Below are 16,735 nucleotides of genomic sequence, written 5' to 3' on the forward strand. Positions count from 1 at the left end.
GGGAGGGGAGCGAAGGGGACTGACCTGCTCGCATACTGGGAGCAGCAGGGAGAAGAAGGTAACAAGCAGGGCCCTCCAGGGAAACGGAGGCTCAGAGAAGAAAGGCAAGAGGGAAGAGCAAGCACAAGGCTGGGAGAAAACTCTGGTCACGGAAATGCGTTCTAGAAACGGACAAGTCAGGAGGCGGCACTGCAGCACAGCAGGTCAATCCCACACTGGAGTGCTGCGTCCAGTCCCGGCTGCTCCGCTTCCTACTCAGCTCCCTGCTAATGCGCCTGGGAAGGCAGCAGCAGACGGTCCAAGTACCTGGCCCCTGCCACCCTCGTGGGAGACCAGGATGGAGTTCTCCGCTCCTGGCTTCAGCTGGCCCAGACCTGGCTGCTGCGGCCCTTTGGGGAGTAAATCAATGGATGGATCTCCCTCTGTCTCTCTCCCTCTCTCTCTGCTGCTCTGGGTTTCAACGCAATAAAGAAGCAGATCTTTAGAAAAGGACAAGTCGCCCAAGGACACAATGAAACAACTGATCCAAGTTAAACTTAGATGAGATACGCCATTCCATGGTTTTATTTTTAAATAGAGTAAATGTTAAGTACATCATGGATGTTCAAACTTCTTTCTCCAACTGCATATTCAAGGTATGACTATAAAGTAATGAGACTTAAGAAGCCCAATGACAAACACACCAGACCTTATATATCAGACGAGTATGGTCCTTTGATGTTATCACATCAGGTACGACAAAATAAAGTGTTACAGTATTATAGTAATTTATATTTCCAACAATGCGTCCATATTCATTTTCATGATTCCAAGTTATCTTCACCAATCCTATACAGCAGGTATTTTAAAGACAAGCTCAGGCTCAGAGAAGTTAAGTGGCTGGTTAAATGTGACACACTTAAAAGAGAAGTGTACGACTAGACTAGGAATCTGACGCGCAGCTTGGAGCTTTTTTCAACACAACTCACGCCCTCACTACCTGACCGTACGATCCAAAGAGGCTGCCAATACAACGTTTTTGGAACTCCTCCGTTGGAACTGCCTACAGAGCCAGTGCACGTACAGCACAGAAAAGCTAGTCTCATTACCTTATAATCATACCTTGTTTCTGACCCCACATGGTAGCAGCTAGCTTCATCACTCACCTTATTGATCAGTCTTGACTCCGAATGACTTTTGGCTGTCCAAAAATCAAATCCACCCTCAAAGGACGAAGATTTCCCATCACTGAGGATAATCAAAAGAATATGTCGCAGACTCCGAAGGCAATGCCAAAAGAGGAGTTCCAAAAGTGTTTCTGGGCAATGACAGCACTGCTGGGACGCGTGCGGACCCTCCCACAGTAACTACTCTGAAGGGACGATACTCATTGCGATATATTCATTCTGGCATGTTTGCACGAAATCCGATTATTTTATAGTCACACTTTATAAACAACAACTTAGCCACAGAGACGTTACGTTTCTTAACAGAATTGCTGCCTGTTAGAAAACTTCATGAACTATGAATTATTAAAGTTCTAATCCTCTTCTAGAACAATTATGTGACTTACCCGAAGTCACTCAGTTTGTTTCTGGCAGGGACTGGACTACAGTGTGGATCCTTTTCACACTTTCTCTACACTATTCACGCTATCTGTACTGCATCTTAAGATCAAAAGAGCTTAATCATTCACAAGCATTCAAACAAGTGGCGACATTTTGAGGTCCTGTTACAATTTCATCGAAAGCAATAACTTAAGCCATCTTGACATGAACCTAAAATAATTCACTCTTACACGTCGATCTAGTAGCACAAATAAGACCAATTGACCGTCATCCACCCCTCCCCCCTAAAGTCCAACCATCTCTAGGAGATGAAGGCCAAGAATAGCATAAATTCTAAACTTCTTGGCCTTTGCTTCAATTCAGGCCATTTTTTTTTCTTATTTAAAATTTTTATCTAGGGACTGGCATTGTGGTGCTGCAGGTTAAGCTGTTGCCTGTGATGCCATCATCCCACACACGCACTGGTTTGAGTTTCCGCTGCTGCGCTTCTGATTCAGCTCCCTGCTAATGAGCCTGGGAGAGCAGCAGAGGACGGCTCAGCGCCTGGACCCTGCCGTGCATGTGGGAGACCCAGATGGAGTTTCAGGCTCCTGGCTTTGCTTTGGCCCAGCCTTGGCTGTTGTGGCCATTTCAGGAATGAACCAGTGAATGGAAGATATTTCTTTTTGTCTCTCCCCTCTCTAACTCTGCCTTTCATGCAAATAAATACATCTTCTAAAAATATTTAACAATTCTATACACAGATACACATAGGTGATTAAGCTAGGACTGACAGTTACTCACAAATTCAAACTCAAATATCGCTGGACTCCTTACCTTTATTGTTATAGACATCTAGGTAATTAGGGGCCGAGAAGATTGTAATGAGCGACGGGAAGCCTGTTGCCTGGCTCTTCCTATACATTCGATACCTGCAAGAGAGGTGACAGCCCGTCTGTCTTGACAGGAAAAGCAAAAACTCTGCGGTGGTATTTGGTGCAGCTTTAACATAACTTACCCAGCGTCCTGGGCTTCGTGCGCTCTGATTATTGATAATAAATTGTTGTTTTGTAAAAATTCACAAACTGCAGGGTAACTAAAAAGGAAAATTAAAAAATCATAAATCCAGAATTAGGACAATTTTAAACACAGGAACAAAGGGGAAAGTTAGGATGCTATGAGCTGATTTTGTTCCTAGATTCTAAGTATCACACACCACTGAACTTCTAGTAGCAGGGTAGTGGCCATCAGTGCTTCCTCATTTCAGTAACAGACTTCATTACAGACCAAACGTGAAGAGAACTAACTCCTAAAATCTCCTATTAGTACTACTACTTTTCTGAATGCCCACTACTTGTTAAAAAGAACTGCAGAACACAAAACTAACCTGAAATTATCAAGCGCTAATTATTTAGTTTACTTATAAAATCTCTGTTTCTCATTATGTTCACTAGAAAATCATTTACTTTTAAAAGAGGATTATGTGTGACGTAAGCAAGCCGGCAGAGGCCCTCAGCCCTCAGCGCCCCCAGCCGCACCCACTGGAACAAGACTCAGCAGCCACCCACGGGCATCAGTGCCGTCGTGGGAGCCTTGGGACGAGGCCGCCGCTCGTGACCCCGAGGTGGAGCCCCGCAGCGCGGACTGAGGAGGGTCTTTGAGAAGGCACGCCCACTGACTCCGCTGCAGCCCGGAGACCGCCTCTCCATTCCTGCGCGTGCGCAGTCCTGCTGCCTGCCCCGGCGCTCAGGGACTGGGGAGGAACCCCGCCCGTGGCACGCAGGGAAACCTGGTCACCAACCCGATGCCACTACAGATCCAAACCAGCACTGAGAGCTGGCGTCAGCCTTCCTGCAATGCGGTCCAGGGCCAGACTTGTCTTCACAAAGATGGCGCGGGAGACACATTTGTCCGTGCATCTGGTGACAGGACTGCCGACTAGACCCACATGTAGACCTGAACCAGTCCTGCCCACAGGGGACATACAAAGAACATACCTGCCGCCCATGCCTCTGGCAGCAGGCCCACCGACCACACACACTCTTGCAGCCCAGTCACTTGGCTCTAGCCATGCTCAACCATAATCCCAGAAGCAATCCCATGAGCCCAGGGGCCCAGCAAAGGTGATATTTACCTGACAAGTCCAGTCTGTAAGGACCAAAAATTTATCTTGAATTGTACAGATCCCTATGCAAGACCACACGGACCATGAAGAATCAGGTAAACATGGCACTACCAAAGGAAACCAACGAAGTTCCAGTGACTGACCGAAAGAATGGAGACTCAAGAGTCACATGACAGGGGCTGGCGCTGTGGCACAGCTGGTTAAAGCCCTGGCCGGAAGCGCCAGCATCCCACACGGGCACCGGTTCGAGTCCCGGCTGCTCCACTTCCAATCCAGCTCTCTGCTGTGGCCTGGGAAAGCAGTAGAAGATGGACCAAGTTCTTAGGTTTCGGCACCCACATGGGAGACCTGGCAGAAGCTCCTGGCTCCTGGCTTTGGATAGGCACAGCTCCGGCTGTTGCAGCCATCTGGGGGAGTGAACCAGTGGATGGAAGACCTCTCTGTCTCTGACTCTCCTTCTCTCTCTGACTTTCAAATAAATAAATAAATCTTAAAAAAAAGAATTACATGACAAATAATTCAAAATAATACCTTAGAAAAGCCCAGTGAGCTACAAGAGAATGCAGATAATAAATGAAAGCAGGAAGATAATACATAGACACACTGAGCTGTTTGGTAAGGAAGTGCAAGCCATGAAAAGAACGGAACGGAAATCCTGGGCTGAAGCTCCTGATTTTGGATCAGCAAAGCTCCGGCCGTTGCAGCCATTCGTGGCACGAACCAGAGGATGGAAGACCTTTCTCTCTGTCTCTCCCTCTCACTGTCTGTAACTCTACTCCTCAAATAAATAAATAAAATCTTAAAAAAAAGAATGAACAAGAGTGTAGAGTATATGGGATGCCATCACTCAAAATAATAGATGAATTATGGAGCTCAATAATGAGCAAAGGGCGAGAGAGTGGAAAGTTTACTTAAAAGAATAATGGCTGAGATCTTTTCAAATCCAGGGAGAGAAACGGACATCAATTCATGAAACCCTCCGTCTCCAAATTCAGTTAAATCTACAGAGGTACCCACCAAGATGCATTATATTTAAGTTGTCAAAAGTAAAAAAAAAACAAAACAAAAAAACAAAACAAAACAAAACAAAAAAAACAAGAATTTTGAAAGCAATAGAAAACAGTTAACTTGTCACATGTAAGGGAGTTTCCATAAGACTATTGGTGCGTTTCTCAGTTGAAATCTTGAAGGCCGATAGAAAAGTGAATGAAATATTCAAAGTATTTAAAAGAAAAAAACCCTGCCAAACAGAAATGCTTTACCTGGCAAAACTGTCCTTTAAGAATGAAGGAGAGGAGATCTTTGCCAAACAAACCAAAACCGAGTGTCACCACGAGACCTGCATTTTATGAGCTGCTAAAGGGAGTTTCTGAAATTAAAACAGATACTAAACAGCCACACTACACAAAATCATACAGAAGCATAAACACCATTGCTAACAGTAAACATCAAGGTAAAGCAGAACATTGTCAATACTGTAATGTCAATACAGTAATGTATGTAAAGGCACACAGATAATTTTAAACCTATATAACTTATTTATTTATAAAAACAGTGAGAGCAACTATACTCACAGAAATCTGTTTATAGAAATAAGTAAAAATCTGACCCAAATGACACTGAATATGTGTGTATGGGGGGAAGCAGTAGAGTGTAGAGTTTCTTTGTGTTGCTGAAGTTAGGTCTTTCTCAGCCTAAGATAGACTGCTAGAACTATAAAAAGTTTGATGTGAACCCAATGGTTAAAAAAAGTCCAGTAGATACGCAAAAGATATGGAGAAAAGAACCAAAATATACCTCTATAAAACTCATCAAAACACAAAGACAAGAAAGAGAGAGGAAGGGGAGAACAGCGATTCCTTACTTAGAAAGAATTACTTTAGCTTCCCAGTCACAAGACGTAAGAGTGACTGAATGGATTAAAAACAAAAACAACCCAAGACTCAGCTGTCTGCTGTCTGTAAGAGACTCCTTTTAGCTTTAAGGACACAATGGCTGGAAGTGAAGGGGCAGACATAGATATTCCATGGAAACAGCAACCAAAGACAGCAGGTGTGGCTATACTTCTACCAAACAAAAGAGGCTTTAAGCTAGAAATTGTCATGAGACAATTTTAGCCATTATATAGTAACAGCTCAACAGGAAGATACAATTATAAATCTATACATACCCAATATTAAAGCACTTAAATATATAAAGCAAACGTTGACAGTTATAAAGGAGAAATACTCACAGAGAGCAATACGACAATAAGAGCCTTCAATACCCCTGTCTTTATCATAGGTAAATCACACAGACAGAAGTCAGTAAGCAGTGGGCACAACCGAGTAACACTACAGACCAGCTGGACCTAACAGACACAACTGGAATACTACTCTTCGCAAGTACCTGTGGCACAGTCTCCAGTGCAGATCATAGGTTTGGTCACAAAACAAGTCGTAACAAAGTTAAAAAGCCATAAATCATTCCAGGTATCTTTTCCTATGGTAATGGAATAAAACTAGAAACCCATAACCGTAAGAAAACAGCAAGATTCACAAGTGATGCAGAAGCTGTACAACATACTCCTGGACAACCCTTGAGTCAAAGAGAAGATCAAAAGGGAATTTTAAAAATAACTCAAGGGGAATGAAGATGAAAACACAACATAACAAAATTTATGAGATGTAGCAAAAGCTCTATTAAGAGGGAAGTTTATAGTAACAAACATTTATGTCAAAAAGAAGAAATATCTCAAACAACCTCACTTTTGCTAGTCAAAAATAATTTTTAAATCCCTAACTAGAAAAATAAGAACAAATTAAGCTCAAAGTTAGCAAAAGGAAGTAAAAGATTAGAGCATAAACAAATCAAATAGAGATCAGTAATATAAAGAACCAGTGAAATATAATAATTTTTTTTAAATTTATTTATTTATTTTTTTTTGACAGGCAGAGTGGACAGTGAGAGACAGAGACAGAGAGAAAGGTCTTCCTTTGCCGTTGGTTCACCCTCCAATGGCTGCCGCGGCCGAAATAGAATAATTTTGAAAAAACAAACAGCTAGGCTAAATAAAAAAGAGAAACAACTCAAATAAGTAAAATTAAAAAAAAAAATCAAAGATGAGACATTACAATGGATGCTTCAGAAATAAAAAAGGATCATATGAAAAATTATGTCAACAAATTGGGTAACCAAAGTCATTTCATGAAGCCAGCAACACTCTGACACCAAAGTCAGAGACACCACAAGGAAAGTACAGGCCAGTAACCCTGATGAGAGAGATGCAAAATACTTAGGAAAACAAATTCAACAACACACGCAAAGAATTATACCCACGATTAAATGGGATTTATCCCTGGGATGCAAGGACGGTTCAACATATGCAAATCAATCAATATGATACACTACATTCACAGAAAGAAGATTAAAACCACATGAGCATCTCAAAAACCCTGGGCAGAATTCAACATCAAGTCAAGAAAAAAATTCTCACCACAACAGTATAGAAGGAACTTACCTCAGTGCAACAAAGAGCACTTCTGGAAAGCCCAGGGCTAACATCGTGATCAAAGGGGGAAGTGAAAGCCTGGAAATGCTACCTGCTCTCACTACTTCTAGTCAACACAGAACGGAAGCCCTAGCCAGGGTAATTTGATAAGGAAAAGAGAGAAAAGACATCCAAATCAGAAAAGGAGAAGTCACATAATCTCTACTTGCAGATGACACGTTCATAGATGTAGAAAACCCTAAGTCATCAACCAAAAAAGCTGCTATAACTAATAAATTCAGCAAAGTTGCAGGGACATGAAATCCAAATACAAAAATCACACGGTGGGTGTTTAGCCTGGTGGGGAAGACGCCTGCAACCCACACTGCAGTGCTGGCTCTGGCCCCAGGCCCCAGCTTCCTGCCAATGCAGGTCCTGGGAGGCGGCAGGCATTGGGCTGACTCAGTGACTGGGTTCCTGCTACTCACACGCGGGATCTGCATTGCACTTCCAGCTCCTGCCCTGGCCTCAGCCTCTCCCTGGCTGTAGCAGGCATTTGGAGAACTGACCAGCGGATTTGCAACAGCAATAAAAAGGATAAAATACTCAGGAATAGAAAATTGAAGCAGATACAAATAAACAGAAAGACACTCTACACTCATAGATTAGAAGAATTAATATTGTGAAAATCTCTATACCACTCAAAGTTATCCACAAAATACCAGTAGTTATATTTTTAAAGTAGAAATAAATCCTAAATTTATATGGAACCACAAGACCCCAAATAGCCAACGCACTTCTAAGTAAGAGCAAAACTGGAGGTAGCATACTTTCTGATTTCAAAATATATTACAACGCAACATTAATCAAAACTATATTTCTGGCATAAAAACAGACATGTAGACCAAAGGAATGGGATAGAGGTCCCATAACTAAATCCAGCAAGTGTAGTCAACTGATCTTCAACAAGAGTTTCAAGTACAATGGAGAAAGGACACTCTCCTCAATAAAAACTGTTGGGAAAACTAGATATTTACAAATAAAACATAAAACTCCACTATTCCCAAACTACGCACAAAAAATAACACAAAAGACCTGGCGTTGTGGTGTAGCAGATAAAACCACGGCCTGCAACACTGGCGTCCCATATGAGCGTCAGTTTGTGTCCTGGCTGCACCACTTCTGATCCAAATTCCTGCTAATGGCCTGAGAGAACCAGTGGGAGAGATGGCCCAAGTACTTGGGCCTCTGCCACCCACATGAGAAACTGGGATGGAGTTCTAGGCTCCTGGCTTAAGCCTGGCCTGGTCCTGGCCATTGTGGCCATCAGGGGAGTGAACAAGTAGATGGAAGAGTGCTCTCTCTCTTTTTCTCTCTCTGTAACTCTGACTTCCAAATAAATAAATCTTTAAAAAAATATTGAGGGGCCAGCACTGTGGCATAGTAGGCTAAGCTTCCACCTGCAGTGCCAGCGTCCCAAATAGGCATTGGCTTGTGTCCTGGCTGCTCTTCTTTCACTCCAGCTCTCTGCTGTGGCCTGGGAAAGCAGTAGAAGATGGTTCAAGTGCTTGGGCCCCTGCACCCACGTGGGAGACTCGGAAGAAGCTCCTGGCTCCTGGCTCCAGTCTGGCCTAACCCTGGGGATGGCAGTCATTTGTGGAGTGAACCAGTGGATGGTAGACCTTTCTCTGCCCCTCTCTCTGTCTGTAACTCTACCTCTCAAATAAATAAATAAGATCTTAAAAAAATATTGAGATACCATATACTTGTCAGAATGGCTATTATAAAAGGCTTGATAACAAGTGTTGGGGAGGATGTGGGGAAAAGGGAATCTATACATTGTTGGTAGGAATGTAGGTTAGTACTAGCTGTATGGAAACCATTACAAAGATTAGTCAAAAAAGTTAAAATAGTGCTATCATGTGATCCAGCAATCCACTTCAAGGTGTAAACCCAAAGAAAATGAAAGGGATACAGAATGTGTGCATGTGTGCTCGTAGCCTCAGGGCCTGCACTTGCAGATTCAATCAATGGTCCATCAAAAATATTTGGAAAACAAACTATATCTACATTAAACATGTACCAAGTTTTTTCTTGTCATTATTTTCTAAACAATAGCGTATGACCATATAAATATATTTACATTGTATTAGTGATCAATGTAATCTAAGGATGATTTAAAGTATACAGGAAGATACACACAGATTCTATATAAACACTATGACTTTTTTTTCTTTGAGATTTAAAAGCAAGATTTATTAGAGTCAGAAACCTCCAGCCAGAGCGGCATGGAGGGGGGTGGGCCCAAGAGAGGAAAAAGTCCTGAAGGGGCCCGTGGCAAGGGGGTTTTTAAGCACAGTTTTGGGGAAGAGATAAAACTTATCAGCATGACATTCAGTTACAAGGCGGGGACAAAACCCACCAGAAGATCTGATTTGCAATCCTTTACCCTGTCTGCGCCATGCCATTCTCTATAAGGGCCTTGAACACCTGTGTGCGTTGGTACGGCTGTGAAAACAGAATTCGTGAACAATGAGTCATTAATCTCAGGGGAAACACAGGGTTAGGGCCCTGTGAGCCTTGGTGATAACATTTTCATCACATGATGAACACACAGCCTTGTTTTAGACGTGTTTCTGTATAAAAACACCATACCTAATATATATTACTGATTCACTAACATACAACTCATGCCAGCTCCAGTCCCGGCTGCTCTACTTCCCATCCAGCTCCCTGCTGATCAACCTGGGAAGGCAGTGCAGTGCAAGACGGTACAGGTGGGAGACCAGGGTGGAGTCCCTGCCTCCTGTCTCCAGCCTGACCCAGACCTGGCTGTTACAGCCACGTGGGGAGTGAACCAGCAGACCAAAGATCTTGCTATCTCCTTCCCTATCTTGCTCCCCAACCCTGCCACTTTTGCTCTGCCTTTCAAATAAACAAAATTTTTCTTTTAAAAGAAGAATGCTAAAAGTATGACAAAATTCAGGTTTCTTTTCTTTGTGCATGTGTCTGTGTGTGTATTTCATTTAATGAATGCACTTAGCAAATTAACAAGGTATTTTTAGAGGACCAAGTCATGTATTATTTGTCACAGTAAAATATTGGGATTAAGAACAATTAGATTTCAAACTCCCTTATATCTCCTTATTTTTGAATGGCAAACAATGAAAGCTCTCATTAGATTTAAGATAGTAACTAACTTCCAGGAAATGTCCTGGGCTTAGTTCACAATGTCCTGTTCTTTTTATATCTCTGTCTATACTGCTGGCTCCAAAAGCCTTTTATGTCACAGGGCTCCCCTATCTCAGAGCTACTGAAGCACAATCTCTGGGTAAAAGTCAAGAAATCTTTGTCATTGAAAAAGTGCATGGATAAGGTTCAGGAGCAAATAATCCTGATCTCTTAAGAGTCAGGTAGCAGGGGGCCTATGCTGGAGTGCAGCGGGCAAAGCCACAGCCTGCAGCACTGGTATCCCACATGGGCACTGGTTTGAGTCCCGGCTGTTCTGCTTCCGATCCAACTCCCTGCTAATGAGCCTGGGAAAGCAGTGGAGGATGGCCCAAGTGCTTGGGCCCCTGTACCCACGTGCGAGACCTGGAAGAAGCTTCTGGATTCTGGCTTCAGATTGGCCCAGCTCCAGCCATTATAGCCATTTGGGGAGTGAACCAGCAGATGGAAGACCTTGCTCTGTCTCCCTGGGTGTCTCTCTCTCTCTCTCTCTCTCTCTCTCTCTGCCTTTCAAATAAATAAATAAATAAATCTTTAAAAAAGTCAGACAACAATATCGAAGTATTGCAAGGTGTTCTGTTTAGTGTATTATACTTCTCAGGGCATAATACCTTTAAAAAAACGTTAAAAAACAAAACAAACAAGAGTTCTTTGCCTTCTATGCATCAATAAAATTAAACAGAAGCCCTTATAGTACACATATTCAAGATACAACACGCTTAACCATTACTTGATAAAATGCAGGTGTGGCGCCTTTAGTACTTTCTGCTTTGAGGACCGGCTTACCTGAAGAAGTAAGAGCACCCGCGGACAGTGTTGTGGGTATAGTGCTCCAAGGTCTTCTCGTTGCCGTAATCCTCAGCGGGATCAGACCAAAGCAGGTCGCACACTGGCCCGAAGGCAGGAGGCTCAGTGAACCTATCTAACTAGAAGACATGCAAAAGCCAAAAGAAAAAACATCAGGAAAGACAAGGACTGTTGGAAGCTGGGAGGAGGCGAAATCCCCGTTCGAGAACATCCCCCTGTCCCCAGAGCAGGCAGGGGGCCCCTAAGGAAGGAAGGGAACACTTAGCAGGTCCAGATCCACAGTGTGTATCTTTGTCCTCGATAAACTGCCTAATCATCCCTCACAACCAGAGAGAGGCAGGGCCCTAGAAAGAGTGTGGGGTGCAGTTCATTCCAGTTGTCCCGGTGAGTCACCGTCCCCAGGAGAGCAGGGAGGTTTAGCAGCGGGTCTGCTCACTGTGCACCTCATTCGGGCAGGCAGCCTCACTCTACAGAGTGCCAGCTCTGATTTGTAGAGGGCTTTTCTCCCTCCATTCTCTGCAGTGAGGACATTTAAATATCAGTCATCATCTTGCACCTTTAGTCACTTTTTTTTAATGCTTTAGTTAAAAGCATAAAACCCAAAAGAAAACAAGTAGCTAGAACAGCTGGGTGCCCACAAGAGGATTTCCACTACAAAGAAGGAGAAATTTTTATTACATAACTGATCAGATTATAAAATTCAAGACCTTTCATGTACAAGAGACACGCTGGTTACGTAAAAGACAACACACCAGCAGACACCGCAGTGCACGGGCGTCTCCTCCAACCGCGAGCAGACTGACTTTCACACACAGAAAACTGCTTTGCGAAGCCCCTGGTTTCAGTACTATATGAGAGAGGTAAGAGAATGCAAAGGTGGAGTGGACGGTCACGTGGAGTAACACGAGTGGGGGAACACTGGTCGTCAGCACGTGGAAGCACTAACACTACGTCACCCAAATGTCAAAGACATGTCATTTCAGAGCTGGCCAAGTCCTCAGACCAACCGCCCCAACCTCCTCATCTCACAGAAAGCCTGACGCTTAACTGATCAGTTCAGGGTTAAACACGGGCACTGGAGCCCTGGTTTCTTTCTATATTGGGACACAATTAGAGCGTCAGGGCTGCACACTAGGGACACGTTTCCAGGTGGCGACAGCACAGAGTTCATCAAGAGAGAGCAAACTTCTGGTAGATACCAGTCACCTCACAACAGTGAGGTCAGGGTAATGTCTATCATCTTACGTTTGATCATCTGCATTGAAAAAAGTTCCATAAAATATACAATGGTTCTCTGCAGTAAAAACAAAAACAAACCCATCACATTTAAAAAAGAAACCGTCTGAGGGAAGCTTACTTACTTTCCTAATGTCATCTAAGCTAGTGATTTCAGGTGACATTCCTCCATGTACACAGAGAAACTGCTGGTTCAAGAGGGCAGCCAGAGGGAGACAGTCAAACGTGTCCATACACGCGTCATACACCTGTTCAGAATATTTGATTCGACCTACCGAAAAAGGAAAAATAGTCAAAGAAAGAAGCTCTCACATATTAAAAGACCAGAAGTAAGTAAAGCTTGTTCAAAAGCCATTTATTTTGGGTAAAGTTATAAACACAATCATCCCTGTAGGGATATTTTGGCAACGTTGTAGGTGTCAAAACCTCTCTCCTCCTCTGCAGGTGAGTGCGACCTTGGAGTAAGTCTGCAGTTCTGTTGCTCTCAAAACCCGGTGAGGTGTGTGTCAGCGGAATTATCAGGCAACATGACTGTGGCCAAAACTGCCCAAGAACCTGGCAGCCGGCTCTTGCTTGGGCTCCTCTGAGGGCAGCGACTCCTAACTGGGTGTGTCCCTTGTGGGACAACAGAAACCACGCCATCAAGTTTTCACAGGAGACACCCGCACTTGCGATGCATGAGGCTTCCCCGCCAGGGTAGCCCGCTGTCTGCTCCGTGTGGGTATTACTTCCTAGCACCTGGGCTGCGACTTGGGTGGGAGATGGGGGGAGGCAAGGGGTGCAGGGAGCCCTGACTGTAGCACTCCTACGAGGACTCCTCTGGAAACGAATGCTTGATGCTGCCCCCTCTGACTTCTCTCCTTCTCAGCAGGTGGATGCCAGGTATGGACTATGGTGTCTCCTGAGTCTGAATATTTTATTAGTTTTTAAAAGACTGGTTATTTATTTAGAAGGCAGAGTGCCACAGAGAGAAGAAGAGACAGAGACACTGACCTTCCATCTGCTGGTTTACCCCTCAAAGGCTACAACACCCAGAGATGGCCAGGTTGAAGCCAGGAGCCAGGACCTTCATTTGTGTCTCCCACATGGGTAGCAGGGATGCAAGTATGTGAACCATCATCTGCTGTTTCAAGGTGCATTACTAGCAGGGAGCTGGGTCCGAAGCAGAGTAGCTGGGACTTGAACCAGCATTCCCATATGGGACGCCAGTGCCCCAAGCAGGGGCTTAACCCACTGTACCACAACATTGCCCCAGTACTGTTTCTTTAACGATCCCCTGGGCATGCTGAAGACATACAAGTTGAAACAGGAGTTTTGAGAGACACCAATAAAATGTCAGAAATCTGTTCGCTCACAATTTTTAATGTCTATAAGCAAATTATGCTGATTCCACTTTATCTAAAAATGACTTAATGGATTATATTGTGATGTGGATGTCAAGTTGGACTACAGAACAAGGAAATACTGCAACCACGGTTCTCCATAATTCTCTAGGAAAAAAGGTTCATTAAACGATAGGCAGGAAACTGATGATGGGCTTAAATTCTATTTATTTATTTGAGAGGCAGAGAGACAGTGAAAAGAGAGAGCTGCCATTCCCTGGTTCAGTCCCCAGCTGGAACTTAAACCTGTTCATGCTCTTAACCACCCTTGGATAATCTTCCTAATCATTATTTTTAAAAAGAAAATATTTAATAAGAATATCTAAATAGTCAAATAGGTACAGCTGCCTTCTATATCCACCAGTTCTACATCTGTGGATTTAACCAACAATGCACCAAAAACATACTTGGAAAACAAAATTGTGTCTCGGAGTGGGAGTTCAGCCTAGCAATTAAGATGCCCAGGGCGTCTGGGCTCCCTTCCTGCCCCGAGAAGCAGCAGTGACGGCTCACGTGTAGCGAAGGCCCAGCCAAGCCCCGGCTGTTCCTGGCATTTAGGGAGTGAACCAGTAGTTGGAGGCTACCTTTCTTTCTGTCTCTGCCTCTCAAATAGAGAACAGTAAATGTGGAGCCAGTGCTGTGGCACAGCAAGTTAACCCAATGCCTGCGATGCTGACAGCCCATATGGGCCACCCAGCTGGGAGACCTGGAAGACGCTCCTGGCTCCGGTCTGGCCCAGCCCCAGCCACTGTGGGCATTTGGGGAGTGAACCAGAAGATGAAAGATCTCTCTCCCTCTCTCTCTGTGTAACTCTGCCCTTCAAATAAATAAATGAATGAATGAATACATAAATAAATAAATCTCTAAAAAAACCTAGTAATTAAAAAAAATTGGGTTTGTCCTGAATATTTACTTATTTCTTATCATTATTTCCTAAACAGTAAAATATAACAACTGTTTCCATGGCATTTATATCATATTAGGTATTCCAAGTAATATAGAGATGATTTAAATTCTAAGGGTGGATGTATGTAGGTTATATGCAAATTCTGTGCCATTTTATCTAAGACCTGAGTTCTGGAAACAATCTATTGTGGATACCAAGGGATGACTGATTTCCAAAGGTTAAATTCGCTGATTCAAGGGCTTTATTTTCATGGCAAATGCTTATTTCTACAACGAAGGGAAAATGTACCACAGCCATAGGGTCACACTGATAACAGTGCTAACCAGAATTAACAGTAAAACATTAACAAATCACATTTCCCACAAAATTCTTTACAATTTTGAGATTCAGCACTGTTAGCAAGAAACCACAACCTGGTCTCACCACTGATCATGTATTTGCTTCATTTTTATTGCTTTCATTAAGAAAAAAAGTAGGTAATACAATTGCAGGGTTCCAAATTAAAAAGCTAGAAAGGGGTACACAAGGTCTCCCTAATCCCTCTCTGCAGGCAAACAGGATGACCAGTTTCCCGGTTGTCTTTTCGAAGACGGTCTGTGCACATGCACGCAGAAACAGATTTTGTTCTCTCTTCTCAACACCCTTGCTGTCTACACAAACGGCAGCATGTTCACACATCTCTGCACTTGCTGTTTGTACTTACTTTAGAGATCATGCCACATCTTTACACGCAGAGTTCAGGGGTTAAAATCCCACCCTACAACATACTGCTGTAGCGCACTGACAATTCTGAGTGAAAGACACTGCAAACAGCAGGCGCCAGACTTCACCCTGACCTCCGTGCGCTTTCTTGGAAGCAGGAGGTGAAATTCCCTGGTGAGTGATGCCTCACCCACACTGGAAGGGAAACAGCACTTGTTACCAAGCACAGGAAGCTGAAGCCAAGAGTTCTGTACAGACCTTAGTAAAGTAACTTATATTCCAGTTCCCCATATAATCTAGTTACTTTTTCACAACTTACTGCTCCGTCCCGTTTAGAGTAAGCATAAGCATTCAACAATGCATTTGGGTCTTCATTTCCTTACAAGGATGCCTGTGTCATGTAAAATCTTTATTAGGTAATGTAGCTGTTCTTTTCTGATTGCTTTGTCTTCTATCCATTTAGTTCTTGGGCCCAGCCAAAAATTCCTAAGAGGGTAAAGGTCAAGCTTTGCCTCCCTAACAAGAGCTTTCTAATATTTTTCTTTTAGCATATACATAGTACTCCACTTTACAGATATACAACAATCTAGCCAGACGACTCTTTCGCCATTCTAAATAATGTTACAATGAATAATGGCAAACGGTATTTATTTATTTTTTAAAAAAATCAATTTTCATACCAACACTTTTTAATAGGATAATTACAGGAATTTTTGGAACTTGTCAGTAAGCACTTTCACTACACATTAAAAAATGGCTCATGGAAACAACAAATTGGCTTACTTTAGAAACTTGTACCCATAGCTATGAGATGGAATCATAAAAACACTCAGTTTCTTGGCTTGCAAGTGAATAACAAAAATATTTTTGGAAAGACAAATATGGCCTGTCAAAAATCAACCATTAACACACTTTTCTTTACTTCTCAAATTATCTTGGATTTAAAGAAAAAGAGGCAAAGGGAATAAATATGAAAAAAAAAAAACATCTGTGCATTATGAAGCAATGTGAGAGCTGATAAGAGGGAGGAAAGGCCTCCACCCAGCATCCTGAACGCATGCGCAAGATCCCAGCCGCACAGCCTGGAACCGAACGTCACTTAGCCGTAATGACAGGGCAATGATTCTGAAAGCCACAGTGGCCTTAGGCAACACCACCCAGGAAAGTGCACACATGCTCCTTCCTTATACGGGAATACAATTCTAAATTTGTACTTGAGAATTTGTGTTTTTGCTTCAACATTTTGTTTACATTTCCAAAGCAGCGTCAGAATAAAGCAGAAGAAGTACGTTGGCGAGATGAGAGGAAAAACGACTGGGTTAAAATACAGCCGGGTTATGTGAAAACCAATCA

General features: G+C 43.2%; 1 protein-coding gene across 5 annotated transcripts in view; it reads right to left on the reverse strand.

The window, feature by feature from the left end:
- PPP3CC (protein phosphatase 3 catalytic subunit gamma) overlaps nucleotides 1-16,735 on the reverse strand; it is a 114,673-nt gene that overhangs the window by 25,819 nt on the left and 72,119 nt on the right. For all 5 annotated transcript variants that reach the window (XM_070047321.1, XM_070047320.1, XM_070047318.1 and 2 more), the window contains exons 5-8: nucleotides 12,517-12,662; nucleotides 11,135-11,274; nucleotides 2,545-2,622; nucleotides 2,364-2,458 (exon numbers count right to left, since the gene is read on the reverse strand). In XM_070047321.1, the coding sequence (XP_069903422.1) occupies nucleotides 2,364-2,458; nucleotides 2,545-2,622; nucleotides 11,135-11,274; nucleotides 12,517-12,662 (459 nt within the window). The remainder of the gene's footprint in view (nucleotides 1-2,363; nucleotides 2,459-2,544; nucleotides 2,623-11,134; nucleotides 11,275-12,516; nucleotides 12,663-16,735) is intronic.

Source organism: Oryctolagus cuniculus, chromosome 8 (genome assembly GCF_964237555.1).
Source record: "Oryctolagus cuniculus chromosome 8, mOryCun1.1, whole genome shotgun sequence".
Classification (NCBI taxonomy): domain Eukaryota; kingdom Metazoa; phylum Chordata; class Mammalia; order Lagomorpha; family Leporidae; genus Oryctolagus; species Oryctolagus cuniculus.